Source organism: Pseudochaenichthys georgianus, chromosome 16, assembly GCF_902827115.2.
Source record: "Pseudochaenichthys georgianus chromosome 16, fPseGeo1.2, whole genome shotgun sequence".
NCBI classification, from domain to species: Eukaryota; Metazoa; Chordata; class Actinopteri; order Perciformes; family Channichthyidae; genus Pseudochaenichthys; species Pseudochaenichthys georgianus.
Window position 1 is genome coordinate 10,996,607 of NC_047518.2, and position 23,838 is coordinate 11,020,444.

At 41.5% G+C, this 23,838-nt stretch overlaps 3 protein-coding genes across 4 annotated transcripts; 1 reads left to right on the forward strand and 2 right to left on the reverse strand.

Annotated features, from left to right (window-relative positions):
- Positions 1-90: 90 nt before the first annotated feature.
- tcaim (T cell activation inhibitor, mitochondrial) lies at positions 91-9,205 on the reverse strand. Its single transcript, XM_034101952.2, has 11 exons — positions 8,686-9,205; positions 8,188-8,347; positions 6,264-6,396; positions 5,926-6,076; positions 5,597-5,852; positions 4,833-4,955; positions 3,918-4,015; positions 2,988-3,079; positions 2,680-2,912; positions 2,471-2,602; positions 91-1,007 (listed from the first exon to the last, which is right to left on the reverse strand). Exons 2-11 carry the CDS (start codon positions 8,217-8,219, stop codon positions 782-784), a joined length of 1,476 nt encoding a protein of 491 aa, XP_033957843.1. The 5' UTR covers positions 8,220-8,347; positions 8,686-9,205; the 3' UTR covers positions 91-781.
- Positions 9,206-11,693: 2,488 nt separating this feature from the next.
- Positions 11,694-13,781, reverse strand: LOC117461419 (beta-1,4-galactosyltransferase 5-like). Of its 2 annotated transcripts, XM_071206128.1 has the most exons (5): positions 13,688-13,781; positions 13,411-13,598; positions 13,121-13,243; positions 12,201-12,255; positions 11,994-12,039 (listed from the first exon to the last, which is right to left on the reverse strand). In XM_071206128.1, the coding sequence occupies exons 1-5, from the start codon at positions 13,733-13,735 to the stop codon at positions 12,037-12,039; spliced, it is 417 nt and encodes a 138-aa protein (XP_071062229.1). In that variant the 5' UTR covers positions 13,736-13,781; the 3' UTR covers positions 11,994-12,036. The 2 variants fall into 2 exon arrangements, with proteins under 2 accessions (XP_071062230.1, XP_071062229.1); XM_071206129.1 differs by lacking the exon at positions 12,201-12,255 and having other exon boundaries at positions 11,694-12,039.
- A 2,065-nt stretch (positions 13,782-15,846) lies between these two features.
- Positions 15,847-23,253, forward strand: fbl (fibrillarin). Its single transcript, XM_034102806.2, has 9 exons — positions 15,847-15,981; positions 17,124-17,297; positions 17,475-17,609; positions 17,847-17,941; positions 18,792-18,962; positions 19,509-19,641; positions 19,859-19,971; positions 20,245-20,390; positions 22,212-23,253. The coding sequence occupies exons 1-9, from the start codon at positions 15,972-15,974 to the stop codon at positions 22,234-22,236; spliced, it is 1,002 nt and encodes a 333-aa protein (XP_033958697.1). The 5' UTR covers positions 15,847-15,971; the 3' UTR covers positions 22,237-23,253.
- The last annotated feature ends 585 nt before the right edge of the window (positions 23,254-23,838 follow it).

Here is a 23,838-nt window from a genome sequence, read left to right on the forward strand (position 1 = left end):
GTCCACAGTAGATTAACAGTGGATGTAATCAAAGAGCATTCAGAAAATAACAATATATAGTTCAAGTCTAATAATTAATACAATAAAAGATGTAGTTATATTAGTGTTTTATTGGGCATCAGAACAGAGAACTCTGTACAAACTTTATTTTAAAGTACCATCATTTCTCAGTGCACTCAACCCAACAATTAGAAATACTCACTCTGTCAAACTGCACACATTAATGCCTCCGAAACCTTCAAGTTTAGGCAAATACTATGGTTTGGATTTTTGATATCATTCCTGAAGAGTTACAAATATCCAGTATTCAAGAAGAAAAGCAAACATTTCAGAAAAACAGAAGACATGCCTGAAACCAGATGAGGTGGGTTTCCTCTGGAGGGTGGATGGCGTCTCCCTGAGGGATAGGGTGAGGAGTTCGGTCATGCTGAGGGACTCCACAGTAGAGACCGAGGGGCGAACCCAGGACCGGGTGGAGGGATTTTGTCTCAACGCCAGCCTGGGATCGCCTAGGAATCCCCTAGTCAGAGCTGGTTGATGTGACCAGGGGAAATGAAGTTTGGGACCCTCTGCTGGAACTGCTTCCTCCCCCAATAAGCGGTAGAAGATGGACGGATGGATGAAGCACAGAATTCTAACCAGCATAAATGTATCTTTCTTCTTCGTGTCATTGAGAGGTCCTTACCCTCAGGTGGGGAAGCATTGAGCTCTACTTGGATTCGCCTGCACCACTAACCATATAAAGGTTTCCCTTGAGACTGAACAGCACATGGACCGAGTCTCAGCTCTTCCAGTCCCAGGGGACACAAAGGTCCCCGTCCTGCATGACAGAGTAGAACTGAGAGACACAGATGTGGAGGCCCTGCATGAGGGGAGAGCGCTGCTCCACTAGCCTGTTGCAGCACATGATCATCTGGCTGGAGCTCACACTGGGCTCTTTGGACAGACTACTCAGAGACAGGTTGTGGAGACAGAGCTTCACCACAGCCGCCTCCTCCGCCTGCAGCCTGCACACAGAGAGGAGTGGGTCAGTAACACAGCAATGTGGAATGAGCTGCAGCGATAAGTCCTGAACTCCTGAAATGACTTGGAGTTATACCATTTTGTGTTCCCTCGTCTCAAACTCAACTTTTTTTTAAATGTGTTTCTGGTTAAAAGCCTGAAACACAAGCTGGAGAGATTTTCACATTATGACAGTGATTCTCAAATGGGGGTAAGCGGACCCCTGGGGGTACTGCAGGGGGTACGTGAGATAAAAATTAATAAAAAGGTTAATTAAAAAAATACCATACATGATTACAAAAATAATCATAGCACAATAAGTTAACACAATTTTATATAAAATATTCCTAGAACCACCAAGGGTTCAAGATCCGTCCTCCTTGTGCATTTCTGGTGCTTAACTGGTTCTTCTCTGTTTTTACAAGTGTGTGGTCACGTTCTAGTCACTTTGCTCAGCGCTACTGCTTGTGAAACAAAATGCCGTCAATATCAGGAGGCGTATGCTTTGATGGGATTCACGTCCACAAACGGCAACCCGCCCCAGGCATTGTGTTTTTTCTGTGGGGAGAAACTAGCCAACGGCTCGATGAAACCAGTGCACCTCCAGAGACATCTCAGCACCAAACACCGTGTCATGTTGATGAGCCACCGGAATGTTTCAAGAGAGAACTCGCCGAGTACAGATCCTCGCAAGAGATGATGCGAAAAGCCTCCACAGCATCAGCCAAAGCAGTGGAGGCCTCGTATGCGGTGTCTCTTCTCATCGCTAAAGCCAAAAAGCCGTACACGATTGCTAACGACCTACAACTCCTAAATAGTGTCATTGCAGTGTTATTACATAGTTTGTTTAGAATTGCAAATGTTTTCAGTTACAACGTTGTTTTAAACCTTTCATGCACCGTTGTCACTACATTAGAGACTGCTAATTTAACGCTGTTTTCTTGTATATTCATGAAGTTTCGGAGGGTATATTGCACATCAGGCACCACAGTGGATTTTATTATAATATTTGTGTATTGTATTTTATAGTTTTTGCATAATATTTCATTTTGTTCATTGGTTTGTTAAACACATATGACTTAAAAATCTGTTTTAAAAAAATGTCTCTTGCATAAAGATGAAAATATCCTTAGTTTGTTGTAATTAAGGCTTTTCTATCAAATGCTCGGGGTCGGTCAGGGGGTACTTGGCTGAGAAAATGTTTCAAAGGGGGCACATTACTGAAAAAGGTTTGAGAAGCGCCTCTCTGAAGCGTCCGTCCTGTTGCTAACAAGTGTGTTTGCCAAAGAGCTTATTCTTTGTTGAGGGAGCACTTGCGATGCTAACTCCAAGGTCGGCCTACAAAAAGACATCATCACTGCACCACTGCATAGACAGCACGTTAAGGTTTCATGCTGTGACGCTGCTCAGAGTGCAGTGATTCCTCTCAACGAGTGACTGGAATCCTTCAAATGAAGTGTTGACTCACTGGTTTCTGCGTTGGGTGCGCTGCCTGGCCTCAGGGGCGTGGCTCTGCAGGAACACCTGCAGCTTGGGGGGGTCGCAGGTGGCAGGGATGATGAAGTACCCCATCTCATGAAGACTGGGATTAGTGCGGTCACTGTGATTGACACAAAGAACACATGTGTTACCAAGTCAAAGTACAAAAGCGCGTTCGATGGTCATGTGACGGCTTACTTCTCGAGCGACATGCTGAGGCCCTGCATGCTGCGGGGGTGCAGCCGGAGGCGGCGGGATATCAGGCTCTTGTGGAACGTGTTCAGTGTGCTGTAGTGCTCGGTGATGGGCTGGATGGGGCCCAGCCTCTCCTTGTGGACCACCTGAGTCCCCCCCAGCAGGAGGCTGATCCTCTCCTTCAGCCAGGCGCTCTGCTGCAGTAGGCTGTGGTAGCTGGGCAGCTGCTGGAACATCTGGAGACACAGAGCAGCGTCAGCACACAGAGGAGCACACAGAGCACCGGCAGCAGAAGCACTGCGCTGCATTACTTTGGTCCACTGGTGATGGACGTCCATGGTTCCCAGCATGATGTGTCCAGAGGCGTTCAACCCCGACTGGTCAGCAAACATAACCGTGTGTCCTGGAGGGAGGGAGGGAGGGAGGGGGGGGGGGGGGGGGGGGGAAGCCCATTAAAGGGAGGTTCACCAATTCTACATGTTTTGCTGGAAAGAGCTAACCAAGTGAAAACAGTTCTGCATAACACTGCAGTTGAACACCTTCTGTTCTAGTTTGCCGTGAGGGTTTGGGCGTCAATACAAAAGCATGTGGTGGATTTTATTTTACGTAAACCTTCCATAGCTTTATTGGAAGCTAACACACATTGCCACATACATCTGTATTCTCCTTTAACCTGTTTGATGGCAGATTAAAGTGAAGTGCAGCACTCCTAAGTTTGATACAGTACTTTTTTTTTTTATAATGTATCGTAGGTGATATATGTAATAAGACATCAAAACGGAGCATTTCTTTCGTAATAAAATAAATAACAAATGCAGTCTGCCGGTGAAAAAGGTCCTGTGCCGCTATAAGCAGGACACAGTACGCAGAGTAAATGCAGAGAATTGTTCATGTGCAGGTTTTTGGACCTTTTATGAGTAATAGAACAGCAGGAAGAAAAACTCCTCCAGCTGTTAAAACCACAACCCAAACCATCGCCTCACTCCAGCTCTAAAAACACATTTCCTAGTTTCCTCGTTTGGTTTCCTTGCATCCCTCAAAAAATCCCTAGTGGTGGAGGGACTAAGAAAAGACACAAGTGAGGGAAACATAGATGATATTTAAGAGATATGGGATGTACCCTAAGACACTAGAAAAGGACAGGTTAAGAAACAGGGAGACCCCACAGGAGACCCCACTCACATGCAGCCATGAATGAGTGGGTGGTTTAATGGAGAGATCAGAGCAGGGCCTGTGTTTACCTCGCAGGTTCCTAAGGGCCCCGGGGTCCTGCTGGGACAGCCGGCTCAGACTCTGAAGCTGAGAGCACCTGTGGGCCACCCCCCAGCTGCGCTGCCACCTGCACCACACAACTCATGTCATTGTCATGGTAACGTACAGTTTCATGCCCAGTCCCCATAAAAACCTTTACTACTCATTTAGATTAGGGATGCACAATGTGGATTTTGTGGAGCTGTTACTGATAAGATGACCAATGATTTCACATTTTGTGGGTTTAAAAAAGATTTATAATCTGTAGTTTATTATCCTCAGCTGAGGAGGACATGTAATGCTTATTTTCAGGTTCATATCAGTATTTTATTGTCTCTACTGTGACATGTTTTCATGCTTTAATGTTCAAAAAGCTCTTTGTTTTTCTCATACTGCCTGTGCTGCAGCACCTCCTTTCACCCTCATATGTCCCGCCCCTTAGCCTATCACCTACAATGTGTTGGAGCGATAGCCAATATAAGCTCAAGTATAACATAGTGAGGTCACTTTGAAACAGAAGTAAACAAAGGAGTCGAATGGTAGCGTTTTAGGAGGGGCCTTTGCAGACCATTGACATGCACAGAAACCTCTAAGACACACTACAGGAAAATGAAAACCCCTAATAGGGCCTCTTTAACTCAATGGATGCAATTTGGCTTCCTATTATTGACCGATAAATACTATCAATATTTTTTTGTCGTAATGACACAAACACATATACATGTTCTATTATCTGCCTCTAATTGACCATATGTGGTGCGTGCTTCATTTAAATCCTACTCAGGGTTCAGGGATGACATCATCAGTTACTCTCTTGGTAAGCGGTTAATCATTTTGCACGAACAAGGCTCCTTAGGTCGTTCAGGACTACAGTTTCCTATCATACTGAGTAGAGTTGACTGTACCTGATGTCGGACAGATCCAACTTGCGACTAAGTTCATTCTTCAGTCTGTTCAGCTCTTCTCTCAGAGGAAGACTAGCCGTATTCTTCTTCGTGGCCTCAGGCTCATTGTTTCTCAGCCACAAGCTGACAAAGAAAAGGCAATAAGAAACAACTCTATAAAGCTACAGTCCATGCACTCAGTTACTTGTTGAAACCATGACTTGGCCTTTAGAAACTAGCGGCTGCACATAGTAGAGCAGTTAGCAGCTACTGAGCTGGAAAAGACCAAAACAGAGCTAAAAGAGTGTAAATAATGGACTTACATTCATCAGGTGGACACAAGCAAAAAGACCTCTACTTAAATGCTGGACATGTAAATAGTTTGCTACAAGAATGGTAAATGCCTGTCCATCAGATCGTTTGGAATATTCAAGAATGGTCCCCTAGGTCTTTGGGTTACTTTACTTTCATTATTCTACTTCATGAGAAACATTTATTATCTTTCCAAGAGTGAGATGAGAAGATGTCCCATGTCTGTGATGAGAGTGGAGTCAGGACGTGGTTAGCCTAGCTTAGCATAAAGCTTGAAAGCAGGGGGAAACGGCTAGCCTGCCTCTTTACGGAGTTCAAAAACACATACCTATGCTTATTGACATGTACCATGTTTGTTTGAACTATAGGTAAACAAAATGCATAAAACAACAGTTTGGACTGATATGTTGGTTTGTATCAAAAAAGTAGTGAATTCTTTGTTATGTACTGTATGTGCGTTCACTGTTACCAACATGAGAGTGGGCTCCACCCTCCTGGCCTGCTGCAGCTCCTGCTCAGGGTCTTTGAATCCAGTGAAGCTGTAGTAGCTCTTATGCCATCGAATAGGTCTGTAGAAAGCCCCCCCCCCCGCAGGTGGTCTCTTAGATGTCTCTACACTTGTTTTGAGATCCTTCATGTGCTCAATGGGCAGGCTGCAGGACTTCAACACGTTCCACACCGTGCTCAGGACATCGTATGTGTGCAGGGTGAAGCTCACTGAGCGGAACCCTGAGGACAGGCGGAAGGTGAAACATCTGTAAAGATAGATTAAATACTATGAGCAGTTTTAATGAAAGTGTACCTGAGGCCAGGAGGTCTGGCTGCACATCGCTGCTGTCCTTCGTGTCCCTGACATAAAAAGTGAGCTTCATTGGCCGGACTGAGTGTGAGCCGGGTTTCTGCAGGTGGTCCAGATAGCTATTCAGCCTCTTCAATGAAGTCTCATTGACTTCCTGTAAAACACAGTGTGGGGAATCTCCTCTTTACATGATGATGATTGGTCTTGTGTTCAAAAAACATCAACTATGTGATAAATACACACCAAACCCCTGAGAACCAGACGTTTATAGGCTCAGTTCAACAATTTTAGCGTTTTTATCTTTTCAACAGAACATTTGTGATAATATACTAGACACCTACCCGTTCCACGGGGTGTTGACCAAAGAAGTCAGGATGGACTGCAAAGTAAAAGGGTCTGAGGGCAGTGACAGCTTCTGCCCCCGACAGCGCTCTCTGCTGGGCTAAATGTGTGGCCACACGCTTCCTCAGCAGCCTGCTCAGAAACACAGGAAGGTGACTCGTTTTATAATAATATGGAAGTATAGTATGTATTGTCACACAGTTTTACATATAGATTATTTTGATTGTTGATCAAATTATCGGTTGTTCTTCAACCAATTGTTTACCCCATAAAAACTAAAAACGCTTATTGCAAACGAAGAGGCCAATGTGCAATCACTCAATTGTATTTTTGTCTCAACAACAGTTTCAAGCCTGCGTAGTTTCAGTTGAAATAGTTAGAGATGAAAGCTGGATCATTGGCACACTATAGAGCAGTGGTTCTCAAATGGGGGTACGTGGACCCCTAGGGGTACGTTGGAGTACTGCAGGGGGTACGTGAGATTTATTTTATGTTAATGAAAAAAAATAACATAATTAATGCATTTAAACAAACTACTAATAGTAGATTAACTACTTTATTCAAAGGTTTACAGAAACTCTGGATAATAAAATGGGGAAAATAAACAGCGTGCTCTCTTTTCCTCTCCCTCTCCTGACAGCCCGTCAGTCTCGTGCAGCTCGCTGAACCTGTACTAAGTGACCCGACAGTAAAGAATACATATATGTATATCTAGTTTAGCTAGTTCCAGAGTAGATAAACTAGCTAAGTGTGTTAGGTCTAACTCTTAGTGTATTTTGCTCCACTCAACGATCCGTCACAGCGGCGGAGCTGTGATCATGCAGAGCTGCGTGTTCTCCGTCAGCAGCTGATCTGATCTCTGATCTCTCTCTCTCTCGCGTCCAGTTAGACTTCACTCGCGTTTTTGTCCAAATCTATCAGATCTAGGTAGTTCTAGTTAATGATATGACTGCCTGCTTATCAAAGGACCAAAACAATAAGCGTTGCTTGGCAACGGTGTGTGGCCGCAAAGTATAGCGCATCATTATATGTTTATATGAGGGGTCAAAATCCCATGCTCATATCTTTTTTTTTCTTCATTCCCCACGCCCCAAAATAAATAAATATACAAATTGTAGGAAAAGTAACAAGTAAGAAGTTTGAGCAGTGTGGGTTTTATATGAACAGAGTTACACATATTTCAAAATGCAAAGAGTAATAACTGCAGTGGCCTTCCTGTCACTGAGAATAACAAAGATCCTCAGTGAAGCTCAAGCCCATGTTTCTCACTACACTGTAAGTACAACTTATTAAAAAGATCAGTTCAATGCAACTAATGTCGTCTTAGTGTTATTGCATGATGTTAAAATTGGTTTGCCATGAATTTAGTGATGGATTGTAAACATTTGAAATGTGGCATTTAAGTGTTTCTCAGTTACAAGGTTGTTGTTTTAATAAATCAGACACTGATGTTGCAGCGCCGTACTGTACCTCTTTATATAGGCATTTGTTCCTTTACAAATTGTTTTTGCGCTGATCAGGGGGTACTTGGCTGAATTTTTTTTTCAAAGGGGGTACATGATTGACAAAAGTTTGAGAACCACTGCTATAGAGGATGTACACAACTGTTTGGCATTTGTATTTGATAACTGACTTACAATAAATAAACTCTAATCATTAGTCTTTAATACAGTTTGTAGTAATATTTTGTGTACACAATATATGGTTGCATTATGTCATTGAAAAGGGGAACATTCAGTCTGTCAAACATGCACTTTGTATACAGACATTCCTTGATCCTGGCTTGACTATTATCTAGAATCATCACCTTGAGATTACCAAATGTGTTGTGACATGTGAGGCTTACATGTCACAACACATGTGAGGCTGAAGCTGACACAGCTCTAGCATACACCATGCACACGTCACAGCAGCGTGGGTTACCTGATGCATCTCAGCAGGGAGTTGACAGCCATCACTGACTGACCGCGTGTCAACAGATGTGCATTAAATCCTCACGAGCTCTTCTCTGCAGACAGTCCATGGCAGGTCTCACATCACAGTAGCTTTCACTTGATGTACATTCATCCCAATCAGAGAGCAACTTTGAAGAGGAATATTAGACTGTTAGCAACTTATAAAAGACATTACCAAAGCGTATACAAATGAAATGAAAATGTAACGTATACAACTTAAGGCCAATAAAAGTTAGCTTACTTATCAAACTAAAAATATTAGGGTCAGAGGGGAGGTTAAGGTTAAAGCCTTGTTTGCTAAAGTTACTCAATGACAGCAACAAAACATGGCTGCAGTTAGCTGCTCCATTTAGCATACAAAGCATAACAAACAGCAGTTGTTGTTTGGCTATGAATGACTTGCAATAATTAACAGGTAAGGGTAGTTGTTAAGTTGGCCACAGTAAAACAGTAATATTGTCCTCACCGGAGAACCGCTAGCTTAGCTCATGTGTTTGTGTTCTTCTTCTTCTTCTTCTACGACTATTTTTGTGAGACAAGCAGCCGCTTCTTCTTCTTCTTCTTCTTCTTCTTCTTCTTTTTGTTTAATGATGTATGGCAATTCTCGTGTTCGGTAATCGGTACATTACCGCCGCCTACTTAACTGGAGTGTGATCCAAAGCTCTCTGTTTGCATTAAGACTAAAAGTGAACAACTCAAATCTAGGTTTTAAAAACGTAAACAAGGCTTTATTGTCAAGCAGGGGTGCACATAACTGGTACGCAGGTACGCATGCGCGGCAAACATCTGAAATGCGTATAACGTCACTTGTGTACCGACGGACTTGTGAAGCTTAGATTACTGGACGACAAAATTGGTGCCGTGTGCTCAGACGGGGCTGCTGTAACGTCGGTGTGTACAACGGAATTGTGCCAAAACTACGCCAACTGGCTACGGAGGGAGACTCCCCTTTGCACATGCTGTGCCCCGCGCACACACTGGAGAACTGCGCAAAATCAGCTGATCACAACGTTCAGGCTCCAGTGGCGTGCACAGACATTTATAGGGGCAGGTGCTCAAGAGAAAAAAAAGGGCACCTTCTGAGTCGTCGTGGCTGTCGCGCCGAAATTGTGCCGGATAATGGCGGATTTTGTTAGTTTCTTTTCGGTTTTTGGTTACTTTATTTCGGTGTAAGGGTTAGGTTAGGGTTATGTTATTTAATTCTTATTTTTGCCTGATTTTACTGATTTATTATCAAAAAATTAATTATTTTAACATTTATTTTTATTATTCTAAATGACTTAGGGGGGTCCAATCTGAAGCTAGGGGACGACGAAACCCCCCCCCCCCCCCCCGGGATTGACGCCCCTGGTGGAACCGCCGGCTGCCTTAGTAGTGTGAGATGTATTAAAAGGCACTTCTTGTATGTCGTAATTGCATATATATTGATTTCAATAACCATATGCTGTCTGATGCAGATGCCTATTTAAAACAAATCAAATAGTAGGCGTACTAGCTTATACACGCTAAAGCAACTGTAGTCAGGGATGCAAACTCATCAGGTATGAAAAAGGTGACAAGGATCCGAGTCCCCCGACCCCACGGAATATCGGCTTTAAAATTAGGAATAACAGAGGATTTTAGCAGTCAGAACAACTAAAACAGCAGGTAATAATAACAGAAATGCCAAAGAGTTACATCTAATAGAAATATATAAAAGCATTTATTTTAATTGTGTAGCAATCAGTTTATAATTTTGGCAGCACTGTTGAGCATTTTGAAAATGTATTTTCATGCCTCTTAGTATTTTTATAATAGTTTTCTACTTTCACTTGAGGAACATTTTGAATGCAGGACTTTTACTGTAACAGAGTATTCCTACACTCTGGTACTTCTACTTTTACTCAAGTACAAGATCTGAGTACTTCTACTTTTACTCAAGTACAAGATCTGAGTACTTCTACTTTTACTCAAGTACAAGATCTGAGTACTTCTACTTTTACTCAAGTACAAGATCTGAGTAGGCCTACTTCTACTAAAGTACAATATCTGAGTACTTCTACTTTTACTCTAGTACAATCTCTATACGAAAAAATGATATGAAAAAAACTATTAGAAAACGAAGGCTAAAGCTAACGTTAGCAGATAGTGACAATGATATTGCAACAGAAAAACTTTTCAGTTCACATCACGCTCTGCCGCTCTGCTCTGAACACCTGAACGGCCTGTTCTAACAGCTGTTCACCAGCGGCTCTGTCTGTGCCACAGTGACTCCGCACAGTTAACGAACACACCGTAGATAATGTAGCTGACCCTCATCCCGGAGCAGCAGAGTTCAGCCGGCCCGACAGGCAAGAAGACTCGAGCACACAGCTCGCGCTTCATATATTAAAAAATAACACCATGCGCATCATGATGGTATGGAAGCCCATTTCCGCCACTTGAAAAAAATAAAATCCCCATGAAAAGTCATAATTATGAGATAAGAAAGTCGAAATGATGAGATAAAAAGTCATAATTATGAGATAAAAAAGTCGGAATAATGAGATAAAAAGTCATAATTATGAGATAAAAGGTCATAATGAGATAAGAAAGTCGAAATAATGAGATAAAAAGTCATAATAATGAGATAAGAAAGTCGAAATAATGAGATAAAAAGTCATAATAATGAGATAAGAAAGTCGAAATAATGAGATAAAAAGTCATAATAATGAGATAAAAAGTCATAATTATGAGATAAGAAGTGCGCATGTGCTGCAGTGGCGCTGTCTTCGAAGGTCCCTTCATCACCTTGCTGCTCTCCACCATGCAAACGGCATCTAGTCCTAAATAAGGTAACTATTACAGGTGACTTTTGTAAATGTTAGATGTTACATATAGCCTATATTGCAGCTAAACTACAACAATGCAGTTCATAGCTTTGACATTACCTGTTATGAACTATAATATATATGCCTATAGTTTTGTGGTAACGTTCACGCCACTAATGACAATAGTGTAGGCATACTGCTGCTGTGAGTTGCTCTAACTCTAACCCGTGAACGTTACCACAAAACTATAGGGATATATATTATATATATTATATTCATAACAGGTAATGTCAAAGCTATAAACTGCATTGTTGTAGTTTAGCTGCAATATAGGCTATATGTAACATCTAACATTTACAAAAGTCACCTGTAATAGTTACCTTATTTAGGACTAGATGCCGTTTGCATGGTGGAGAGCAGCAAGGTGATGAAGGGACCTTTGAAGACAGCGCCACTGCAGCGCATGCGCACTTCTTATCTCATTATTTCGACTTTCTTATCTCATTATTATGACTTTTTATCTCATAATTATGACTTTTTATCTCATTATTTCGACTTTCTTATCTCATTATTATGACTTTTTATCTCATTATTATGACTTTTCATGGGGATTTTATTTTTTTCAAGTGGCGGAAATGGGCTTCCATAATTATGCTTCCAAAATCATAAAAGTGGTGTTTAATATGTAGAGATTATCCAGCTAAACAAATGTATGCCACAGATCTTTTGCTGCAATATTCTAAAATCCCTTTTTCCCCCCGCGATGCTCACTTCCGGGTCAACCTACAAAAACACATCATTATTGCACCATTCTATGGGGCAATGGTATATGAGAACAGTGGTAATGACCACAACCATAGCACATCCAACAATATCAGACCAGGACATACAACTACTCAGTATCAGACATTACTGAAGTGGTAAAAACATCAAATTCAAACTGGAAGGTTTGGGGAGCAGATGAATATCATAGCAGCAGCTCCAACCCCTCTCAGCTGTCAGAAGTCCCAGTTGAACTCTCAGCAGGATTACTGGGAAGAGAGACGCTTGATAAACACAGGTCCAGGTCTTTTACCACAAAGACATTCATGCTGCCTATATGGGTGAATACATTACAACTGGTATCTAAAAAGGTATCATCTACTCCTCTGGAGATATCTACACTAGGTTAACTATGGTACTGTGCAGATACCTTCAGTAGTAACCATGGACACCACAGGGAGCCTGTGTCAGGGTCTGCTGTTGTACTTTCAAAAGAAAAGAAGAACACCAGAAGTGTATCATAAAGTGAACCACATTTCTGCTATGGTCCTGCACCAAAGATGCTGCACACACACTGCTGAAAACATCTTTCTAATATTTCTCCTAATATTATTTAGAAAAGAGAGGATTGATGAAGCTGCATCACAAGACTTCCAATTGTCTCAACCATGGCAAAACAGCTTACAGCTCTTTTCTTGGCTTAAGGTTGATTAATGCTTAAAATGGCAACCATAATTACGGAGTAAATACGTTATACCTTTAAAGTATGTTCTAGGAAACATGGTGCCACCTTCTAAGGCAAGAGAACATATTCAGCTCATTTTCAGGTTCATATTTGTATTTTGGGGGGAGGATCCTTTGCAGATCATTTAGTTTGATAAATGTAGATGGAAGATGCTAAAACAATTAGCCTCTTGGTCCGCAAGGTATTTGTCATCCTACGACGATGGTTGCCTGTGTGTGTGTAATGTGAGCGATACCGAGTTTCGATTATCTATCAAACGTCTGGAAGGAAAGTCTTAACATCTAAGCTTTCCTGAGGACCGAGGGGAGTGTTTTAGTGCCACGCATCATGTCATCATAGATTTGTGGTTCTAACAAAAACTGTATGCTTGGCCGGACTTTGGTTAGCGCATCAAAATCCACACTAACGGACTTAAGGTAGGTCTCTGCATGCTGTATGTTTTCTGTCTCAATACACCCCTTATTACAGATCACCGTTGTGTTTCTCTTTATGTGAAAAGCACAGAAGAGAAAAGCAGTCCGATGACCGAACGAGAACACAAGCACTGCTGAGTAACTAAATGAAGGGCTCTCATTACTTTGTAAAAACCTTGTTTGTAGACTAACCTGTTCCACAAGTCGTCATCCTCTCCTCCCCAGCCCCAGAATGCATTGGGAAAGCCATTAATCTTCCGAAACTGCTCCACAGTGAGTCCACTGACACCACCAAAGAACTCGCTATATGGAAGACTGGAAACAAAAACAAACAAAGTGTTAAAATCAACATGATCTGTATAGTTCATAGCCTGTCCAAACACTTTGAAATCTATTGGTCATTGCCACCAAAGGAAATCAATACTTAACTTAAGCAGGACAAACAGTTTATGTTCTTAAAAGATATCTGATGACACACTCACATGTACATGTATTTGTCCAGCTTGGCAGCAAAGTGGCGTGGCATCTGACCGCAGCCGTAGTAGTTTCGGTCATTCTCAGGGATGTGGTCGACGTCATGGAAGATCAAGCAGTCCCAGTCCAAGTCCTTCATGGCCTCCAGGAATCCCACGTTAAACAGCATGGCTCTGTTGAAGGGCTGGCTGCCACTCTACACGCCATGAGTTGAGTACACGTTAATAAAGCTGTCTTGTAATGCACAACGTGTTCATACAGCAGCATGCAGTGCGGGCCACACACCTGTTCGATGACGTAGAAGGCAAACTGCAGCCGCTGTCTCTGCAGCATGGGGATAAGATGTTGGAAGAGGATGGGGAGATGCTCGTGACGGTTTCTAAACNGTGTGTCTGTGTGTGTGTGTGTGTGTGTGTGTGTGTGTGTGTGTGTGTGTGTGTGTGTGTGTGTGTGTGTGTGTGTGTGTGTGTGTGTGTGTGTGGGGGGGGGGGGGGGGTACATAAATCAGCTTCACATTAAAACAAATAACAACTTTCTACAGCGTAAAACATAGGGCTTTGTTTTTCTCTCGTTCCTGTGCTACTTAGCTCATTGGTCTGACCGCTATTAGCTAATTCTCATTTATTTTATATTTGTGTTGTATTTTTACAACAGAACAATTAAGCAGCAAAGCTTGAAGTGCAGTAGATTTTAAATTATGGCTTTCCTGAAACGACATGTTAGAGCCCGTCTTTCAATTTGTAAAAAAGGTCAAATATTGTCACCGAATCGTTACCTCAGTAGTCATGTAATAATGAACGGACGTGGCTTTAATATGACCGCTCATATGAGAGGAGTTCTCATTTGTTTAAACGTCTGCTGCTTCCCCTCCTCTCTCCTCGCTTCCCCTCCTCTCTCCTCGGTTCCCCTCCTCGGTCCTCCGCTCGCATCTCCTGTGGGCGGGACTAAGTCTCGAGGAGGGGAGTCGAGGAGGGGAGTCGAGGAGGGGAAATTTAAGAATTGAGAAGCCTCTTATGTGTGTGCACGTCTCTGTCAGGCTCTGTGGTCAAGCTGCTGCAGTTTTATTTACAACAAAGTGGAGTAAAACACACAGCTGCAAACTTACTCAGGGTGTTATTGGAAGAGTTTGAGGTGGAAGAACTACTCTGATCTTGTGTAGGAATAGTCTGTTTCAAGTGTTTCCGGCGCTCGCCGGCGCTATTATCAGACCCTGATCAGCAAAACAAAAGCATGTCTCGGGCCAAAACCTCTGGCACCATAGAGGTAGCCTACATTCTCTAAACAGGGAAATGGCAGTTTGAGGCTTCAGGCTTTTCAGTGTTGAAAGCGATATTATTAACCATTAGGATGAAACAGACACTTTATTTATTTTTTAATATATATATAGACTTCTGTTCACCCAGTTTACTTCCGGAAACTGCAGAAATCTGTTGTCATGTGTGATGGCAATCTCAGTTTTTAATTCGTAATAGACCCATTTCCAGGTTGATTTATCATCATAGACTTGGACCCAAGTGGTTTCCTTAGAACAGGATTTATTTTGAATGTGTAAAGAATCTGAGTTATTAAATATATTATTATATTAAATATTATTTAAATAAATATAAATAAATATTAAATAATATTAATATATTAAATATATACTATGAACTAAAACACTAAAACCCAATATATCCTTCGTTGAGTCATTCAATTTCCGCCAGGATTTTAGTTATGTTTCATTGAAATGCTGCTAAATTATGCTTCTTGTAGAGACCTCAGAATCAGATCCAACGCGCACAGCTCACAATAAACAAATCAGACCAAAAGAAATCCGCCCTCACATTTCTTTCTTCAATGAACTCCACCTGCACCTGAAGACAGCATCATGATCATGGCATTTTTATACTGGTTTAAACTGAACATCATAAACCTTGCAATCATCCAGTATCCATAGTGTATACTATTCCTACTGCATCTTAGTGATTAACTTATTCAAACTTAATGATTTTTGGGAATTTATTTTAACATGTTATTTTCCTGTAAAAGACTATAACTTTCTTTTACTTGTTTATTATACGTTTTAATTCTGACGTTTGCTTATGTCAAATCTGCTCAGCTTGTGAATAACACTATAGACTTTATTAAGGGTTTCACTGCATTCTGGATATCCTCACAGAAAGTGCTATACCAGTGACTACAGTCAGCACTGAACAGCCACTGACTTATTTGCCGGTTTAGCAAAAACGGCAGCAACACCAGGATTTTTTTTCTGGCTTTATCCTTCACATTCTTACAAGGTTCTGTCGACAATACAGAAAGTAAAAAGTTGCTGGTTTTTTCCTCAGCATTTATTGAACGAATGCGCTTTTTGTACTGGCTTTATCTATAAGTCCCCCAGACCAGGTGGTGGCGCTGGTGTCCCCTGTGCTCTGTGGTGGAGCCTAAGGAAAATAAGTGAATCAGTGAGGAGACTTCACACGTGCTGCTGTCCCACACAGAGAAAGAGTCACTGTGAGGAAGAGACACAGAGAGGAGGAAGCAAAGAGGACCGTCGCCTCCATTGATATAACACGCTAAACCAGAAAACATGAGTACAGGTACAGTAAGCCATCGTGTTAAAGTAATGTTAACTAGTTAGATCATTATGTATTTGTGGTTAAGCTACTGCGTTAAAGTTGAAGGTGCTGATGTGAGCGTGGCCTACACCGCCATGCGGCTCCGTTTACCTCATGGTAAACTGTTGGCACAAAGACAAGTTAAATAACGTGTATGGGCGCTTTCTCCGTTAACTAGGATCGCTGTAAATATAGATATAAATATAGAAACGTGCCGTTAGGGGTGAATAAACGGCTAAATTGCGTCCAGTAGCAGCTAGCGGCGCAGCACTCACTAAAGTACAGCACACGTGTTAGCTCCACGAGCTGAACACAACCAGACACGTCCTTCTATGCAAGCAACCTCATTTATACTTAACAGTGTTTCGGTATAGTGTTTCTATCTGAAGACGTTTTTCTTGTATACTGTGTTCCACTATTTTAGGAAGTTATCGATAGTTTCTACTAACATACGCTCGTGTCGAAACCTCGTTTGTTTTGACTGGAAACTGTAAATCCGTGTTTCACCAGTGTGTTAAGAGTCACCATCGTTTTGTGGATGCAATGTTAAATGTGCTCGTGCGTTGAAAATTATGTTAAAGTAACGTAAAACTGCGAAGACGCTGGACCCTTTAATGCGTGTATTTTGAGTTCCAGAATGCTTAACCAATATAATCGATGAAAGTTTGAAAATCTTCATACAATTAATTGACTAAGAAAATCTAATCGCTGTTTTTTTTATGGATATCGACAGTGTCTACATGTTGCTATGTATACCCAGTTTACTTGAGTCACACGTGCAGCCATGCTTTTTTCACCACAGCAAAGTGTCCATTGTATTTCCTGCTCAGCAGAACGGGGCGGGGCTTTGGCCACCAATGGCAACAACCAGACCCGAAACGATGTAAAAAAAAAACATCAAGCAAGAACATTTTCATATCGCCTAACTAGTAGTGTATTAAGTTAAGATTGTATACACAATTGTTAGCTACTACAGCATATTCTGTTGTATTGTAACAATTGCACATGCAATAAGTAGGAGAGAACTCAAGCAGCCCAACCTGACCAATCACAGTTGTTGCTGTCCTATTGTGTTGTAGCCCCCATAACCTTCTAATGCCACCCATTATGTGTTTGCTTTTCAGGGTTCACCCCTCGAGGGCGTGGAGGATTTGGGGACAGAGGAGGTGGAAGAGGACGAGGAGGCTTTGGTGACCGGGGAGGAGGAAGAGGACGAGGAGGATTCGGTGATAGGGGAGGACGAGGAGGATTCGGTGACAGGGGAGGACGAGGAGGATTCGGTGACAGGGGAGGAAGAGGTGAGTCTCATCTGCATTATCACACCATGCACATATTGAAGTTAATCACATGTGGCATGACAACAGCCATTTGGAGCAATTGTTGGAAGATATTTATCTATTCGTGATTAGGTTAATTTTGGTTGAATTGAACCCTTTGCCATGCAATAAATTAAGTTGCGAACATTCTGTTTTCAGGTGGATTCAGGTCCCCAGATGGTGGAGGATTCCGGGGCAGGGGTGGCGGCAGAGGTGCCCCCAGAGGAAGGGGTGGCGGCAGAGGAGGATTCGGAGCAGGAAAGAAGATCACGGTTGAGCCACACAGACATGAAGGTTTGTATTATTACCATTTATAATATTTGTGCTAGAACACAGTTTTCATACGTAAATACAAAAAAGATGGCTTTCATTAGATCTACTAATGAAGATGTAATGTTTGTGGTTTAAGAGAGCATATATCCACATGTAGATAAACTGTGGGAACCATTATCTGTCTGACTATTTACCTATGTTTAACAGACTAAATATGTCCTTTAGTTCTGACTGGTGATTTGTTTTGTGTCCACTCAGGTGTGTTCATCTGCAGAGGGAAGGAGGATGCCCTGGTGACCAGAAACATGGTGGTTGGGGAGTCGGTGTATGGAGAAAAGAGGATGAGTATTGAGGTGAGACACTCAGTTTAGACATTTATGGCATTGAAAACTATGCATGAATTATCTGTTTGTCAAATACAAAGTACATTTGTGCATCAGTCTTCCAGTCCTAAAGTCTGTAGTACAAAGCAGGTCTTGATGTTATCAAGTAACTACGGTCTTACCCAGAGTTTCAGTCCTAAGACAGTAGTTTACTTCTGGCCGGAGTAAAACGCCATGGTTCGTTAACCCTGTAGGTGTGAAGCTTTAAGTGGCATATTGTGGTCAACAGGGCTACTTTTGTAAAACACCACCTATTGACTAATCAAAGCCCTGTGCTCAGATCTACGATAATAAACAATTACATTTGGTTGTTGTCCTATTGGTTCTGTCCAAATGTATTTATGCTGCTTTTTATATATTTATTGATGTACAGCACTTTGGTCAACTCAGTTGTTTTTAAATGTGCTATATAAATAAAGTTGGAATGGAAATGCAAGATGGCAGAAACTTCACATTCTGAATTAGCAGGCTTATATCACTGCCTCGTATACACTTAGTGGAACTGTCTATCATTGTACATCTGTTAAAATAATGTTGGTTTGATCAATAATGGCATTTATGACATCTTTATTTTTAGCTGCACTCTTGGTTGTGTGAAACAGTCATGGCAGCAAGTGATCAATCCTAATTCAAAGTAACCCTTTGTCAGCTCATTGAGCCTTATGTTACCATGACACCAATACTCTAGTTTGCGCTTGTGTCAAATCTCTGTTGATGATAGGACGGTTGTCTTTGTTTGTGAATGTTGCAGCAACTATGGAGTTAAGTGTTACATGTTTTGTAAATTCTGATTTTCTTTTTGTCTTTCTTTGTCTGTTAGGAAGGAGAAACAAAGATTGAGTACAGAGCCTGGAATCCGTTCCGTTCAAAGCTGGCAGCAGCCATCTTGGGAGGAGTTGACCAGATCCACATCAAGCCCGGCTCAAAGGTCATGTACCTGGGAGCTGCCTCTGGCACCACGGTGTCCCACGTTTCTGACATTGTTGGACCGGTGAGTACTACACACCGAGTACGACAGTTTATTCCTAAATGGAATTTGTCAATCTTAATTTGATTTTAATTTAATTATTAAAAGTTGGCTGTATTTTAATAAATGCTAAAATATGGCAGCTACATCTACAATTCTATGGCCTCACAAATTCCCATAAGAACTTATTCTCCAAGCATTCCTTTGAACTTAAATCATCTTTTACAAAAACACAGACTGGTCAACCAACATAATTCTGATATCTCTGGAAGACATTATCTTTCCACTGTTAGTAAACACATTTGACATGCTGAAAATAAAGGTTGGCCACAAGCAATTGTTCCACTTTTTTAGCCAAAGGTTCAGTGTTAAAATGACTTGTGCCAAGATCTTGGCATGAAAGACTTCTACATTAAACTAAAGAGATCACTGGGCAGAGTTAAACCTTAATGTAAGACTAAGCTGAGCATCACATAATATAGAATGGCTTGTTTCACTGAGGGTATACATATATATTGTTTTTTCAGCTCTAAATGTTACCTTTATAGTAACCTGTGTCTTGTGTTTCAGGAGGGGCTGGTCTACGCTGTCGAGTTTTCCCATCGCTCAGGTCGTGACCTTCTCAACGTGGCAAAGAAACGCACCAACATCATTCCCATCATCGAAGATGCCCGCCACCCACACAAATACCGCATGCTTGTTGGTAGGTAGTCCAAAGCCACAGCCATGTGTTCTGAAAACACAACCAAGAACTTAACATGACCAATTTACCCGAAGTTCACAATTTTCATGTAACTTTAAAGATCTGCCTATTGTCAGACAGTGGGAAAAGCATAAAGCTCACAGCAAACACAGAGTTGGATAGAATCCACTCCAATATAAATGTGTGATTCTGACTGTAATGTTCTCTCCCTCTGTAGGCATGGTGGATGTGATTTTTGCTGATGTTGCGCAGCCTGACCAGACAAGAATTGTTGCTTTGAACGCTCACAACTTCCTGAAGAACGGAGGACACTTTGTTATCTCTATTAAGGTACACTTAAGCAGCCATAATGCATGAAATACTATCTCCAGCTATGGTGTCTGTAAATTAAATGTGTGTAACAAGAGATGATTAGAAAGTTGCATTTTATTCTCAGTTTGTTTACAATGTAGCATTATCAGGGGCAAACAGCTTGAGTCCCCTCAATGAATCTTCAGATGTTGTAAATTAAGAAATGTTCCCTTGGACCTCTGTTGAAATCCACAGGAACTCAGTTGATTTGATCTGTTTCTTAACAGTGCATGTACAATTGTATTTCTTTAGGCTAACTGTATAGATTCGACGGCGCCTCCAGAGGCAGTGTTCGCCTCAGAGGTAAAGAAGATGGCTGGGGAGAACATGAAGCCACAGGAGCAGCTCACGCTGGAGCCCTATGAGAGAGACCACGCTGTGGTGGTCGGCATTTACAGGTACGCCCAAATAAGACTTCTCTCTCACAATACCTGAATTCCTTGGATAACTTGTGTGTGGACACGTGTTTTTTATTTATTTTATTTTATAAACTTCCCATCAAATTTGATCCAGTTGCACAGCTGATTTTCAGATACTCACATCATTTTGCTTAGAGAAGTTTGGGATGGACATCAGGAAACGTATTGCATAACTTCATATTTCAAGTTATGAAAAAGTGTACTATTTTATCCAAACTATAAAGTGTAAGGGAAACTTCTGTGTAGCAATGCAGTGGGAGTCACCCACTCAGGAAGGAGACATGGTAGAGCAGGAGCTTCGATGTCAAACACTGATGATTTATTTGGAGTTACGGTCGGAGCATTCACATCACAAGTCACAGCAGTCAGGTGGATTGCCACGTCAATTCTGGAGCGCCTCTCTCGCGTTAGCCCATTTAACTGGTTTCCCAGAGAGTAATCAACATAATTTTGATAAGATAGTTTAAACAGTTGGGCACACTGAGTCACTTGCGTCCGTCACTTATGGCCTCGAAGATGTCATACCTTGGAGTCCACAAACAACAAAGAAGGAAGTGTCCCAGTGCACCCACAACAACAGACCCGTTGCCTGGTCACAGAATGGGAACAATAACATTATGGCTGAACACTATGTCCTTAAAGGAGAAACAGACATCAGGGTTGGTCCTGTATGTCATATCTAGGAGTCTAGGTCAATAATTTCCCTAACATAAAGCACATTTTCTTCAGCTATCAACTGAGCCTGGTGCTTCTCCGAGGTATGCAGCAAAACCCAGGGTCATTCTGCCGGCTGGGGCTGCTATAATCTCAAAAAGCATATAAATCATTATCGACAAAATTAACTTGATCTTTATTTGTTATTACTTAATCCAGACAGTAATCAATACTCAGAATATTCTTTTTTTAAATCCCAGTTTGAGTTGATGCTGTGACCTACAGCTCCATCTGGTGGATTATTAAAATGGTAACATTTTCACCACATGTCGCAAATGTCCTTAAAAAAAACTTGCATTTAATTAATGGTGTGGTAGCAAAGTGTGAAAAGAGAAGCACACTATCAAACCATCACTTACTCCAGATTATTTAAATCACTTTATTTGTTGGTAAAACTGAGCACAGCACAAATGTTGCTAATACTACCTCACTGTAAATTTGAGCATAGTTGGTAGTTTCATTTCTTTTTTAAATCATAAAGATTCTGGTTATGCTTTACCAGCAATGGGACACCGTTAATAGCACAGTTTAATTTGGTTGCCGATATTAAATGATTCAATGATAATCTGTTTTTTGCACACAAGTTGATTAGGGTCAAATCTGATCGTTTTTCCCCTATTGCAACACTGACACCTGCTTTGTTGATACAGATAGGCTAATGTCCAATTGCTTCACCTGGCAAAGTAAATTAAGAATTCATTTACATACTTTTCCAGATCTTGCTACACAAGTGGGGTCACTGGCTTTGCTCTACCCTGCCACGTCTGAGGGATGAGAGTATAGTGCAGGGACTAACTTGAAGTCAGTCAGATCTTACTTTGGGCAGAGTTTAGGTTCTCAATATGGTGAATTTGGAACGAGTAAACTTGCAGGAAAAAATATTCATGGTACTGCTCTGACGGGGACTTTGCGGTTTAGCCGTTTCCCCTCCCTACTAATGTTCCCTGAGTTGAGTTATGGTGACAGGTTGACGCATACATCCAGACCTTCCCCTCCGAACAAACCGCTGCAGTCAGCTGTACATATACTGTACATGGCCTGCTCTTGATATACTGTGCTAACATGCTCTATTCTTTCTTTCCACAGGGCTCCACCAAAAGACAAGAAATGATGTGTGGAGGAAGGCGGGAACTGATGACTATTTTCAACCACCATCTACTTTTTCTACTTGTCCCTTGCCCTATATCCGCCTGTCATGTCATGAGGGTCGGATTCAGAGGGAATCCCTTCTTTTTTTTAGTTAACTGATGCCAGCATCCAGCTGTTGGAGTCATTGTATTACTGATAAGGTTGGGAGCACATTGTATAACTTGGAGACCATTTAGCCAGGGACTGTGATCTGAGTTGATGGCACTATTGGAACAAGTCATGTCAGTTGTGTGTAGGTTTTTATAAAATGTTAATGTCTAGCTGGACCACCCTTATTACACCAAGACGGTGGGGATGATGTGTTAAATATCCTATGGGTTGGGGATACTTAATTCATCTGTGAACAATGTCCTACTCTTACCATGTGTATTTAAGCAGTCAGGATAAACTGTTAAACCTTTGTATAAAAACGTGTGTGCAGTTACGCCAGTTTGCATATCTACTGCATGGTTTGACGTTTTTTTTTTTGTTGCTAACGATTTTTATTTCAATATTTTTATCACTTCTTAGCTCCGGAGTCTTTTCTTACTGAAGGTCCTTTTCTTAATGACATGTTTTGACTGTCCCTTGCGCTTCTCATAACGGCCCTTATCAGGGGCATTCTGATTCCATTCAATACAATCCTGTATAGGTTGGCACATCCCACTCATACTGGCTACTATATTTAGTGTTAAGTAATAATCCGTCAGATCTTACGTATGGTAAAATAAAATGGTGTTGTGTGAACAATACCGTTACTTTGTGGGTAAAGATCCCTTAATGCTGATTTGTTGACTGGCGAGGTTGTAAACTTGACCCTGCGTGTACAGACATATATAGATGGTGACCTTTTCACATAAACTTGTAATTTGATAACGGTATCGCTTTTGTGTTGGAGGAAGGAACAGAACGATGTAACTTGAAACAATGTATGCTTTGAACAGTTTATATATTTTGACATAAACGGCAACTTTGTTTTAATAAAATGTTTATGATTGTTTTTCTTGATTGGTAATCTTTGACTAAATGACCATGTATAGCTACAAACCTAATGGGAAAATGTTACTTTTACACTATATAAACTATTTATCCAAACATTCATGAAAATACCCTACGTCTACTATTACTGCACACAGTTCCAAAAGCGACACTTGTCAGTTCATTGTTGGTCCCGCAGCAGCGTCTCCACTCGGCCAGATGTCCATACTGGTATCTGTAAACTGGATTTAGGACTCAAAATTTAAATTCTGGCAGTGCTGCAGACGTCTTGGTTAAATTTAGCATTGCGGGATGTCCATTCAATGTTAACTGCCTGCACGGTTTGTACATGGATGAATCGGCAGGAATTCGGGTAACTCGTTTTTGCTACTAAAACGGTTAAACTGATGTCAAGCCGCGTTTGGAAGTAAAGTTTTGTGACTCGACGGCAGATTTGTTTTGGCAGCCATTTTGTGGGAAATGTCTCTGGAACGCGCTGGGCCGTACTTGCCTTGTGTCGGGAGTGCGCTCTCAATGCAGCCCCTCTCCTTTGACCGATATTAACATCACAGAGGGGCTGGCCAGCAAAGAGCTAGCTGTAGCTGTG

Coding starts and splice junctions, on each gene's coding strand:
- LOC117461419 (XM_071206128.1), bottom strand. CDS start 13,735: ATGCTGCAGAGACAGCGGCTGCAGTTTGCCTTCTACGTCATCGAACAG. Junction 13,244..13,410: donor CTGGACAAATACATGTACAT/GTGAGTGTGTCA, acceptor TTTTGTTTCCAG/TCTTCCATATAGCGAGTTCT. Junction 12,256..13,120: donor GATGACGACTTGTGGAACAG/GTTAGTCTACAA, acceptor TTCTTTTGAAAG/TACAACAGCAGACCCTGACA.
- fbl (XM_034102806.2), top strand. Junction 17,298..17,474: donor CGGTGACAGGGGAGGAAGAG/GTGAGTCTCATC, acceptor TTCTGTTTTCAG/GTGGATTCAGGTCCCCAGAT. Junction 20,391..22,211: donor GTGGTGGTCGGCATTTACAG/GTACGCCCAAAT, acceptor TTCTTTCCACAG/GGCTCCACCAAAAGACAAGA.
- tcaim (XM_034101952.2), bottom strand. CDS start 8,219: ATGGCTGTCAACTCCCTGCTGAGATGCATCAG. Junction 4,016..4,832: donor TTGGATCTGTCCGACATCAG/GTACAGTCAACT, acceptor TGTGTGGTGCAG/GTGGCAGCGCAGCTGGGGGG. Junction 1,008..2,470: donor CGCACCCAACGCAGAAACCA/GTGAGTCAACAC, acceptor CTCTGTGTGCAG/GCTGCAGGCGGAGGAGGCGG.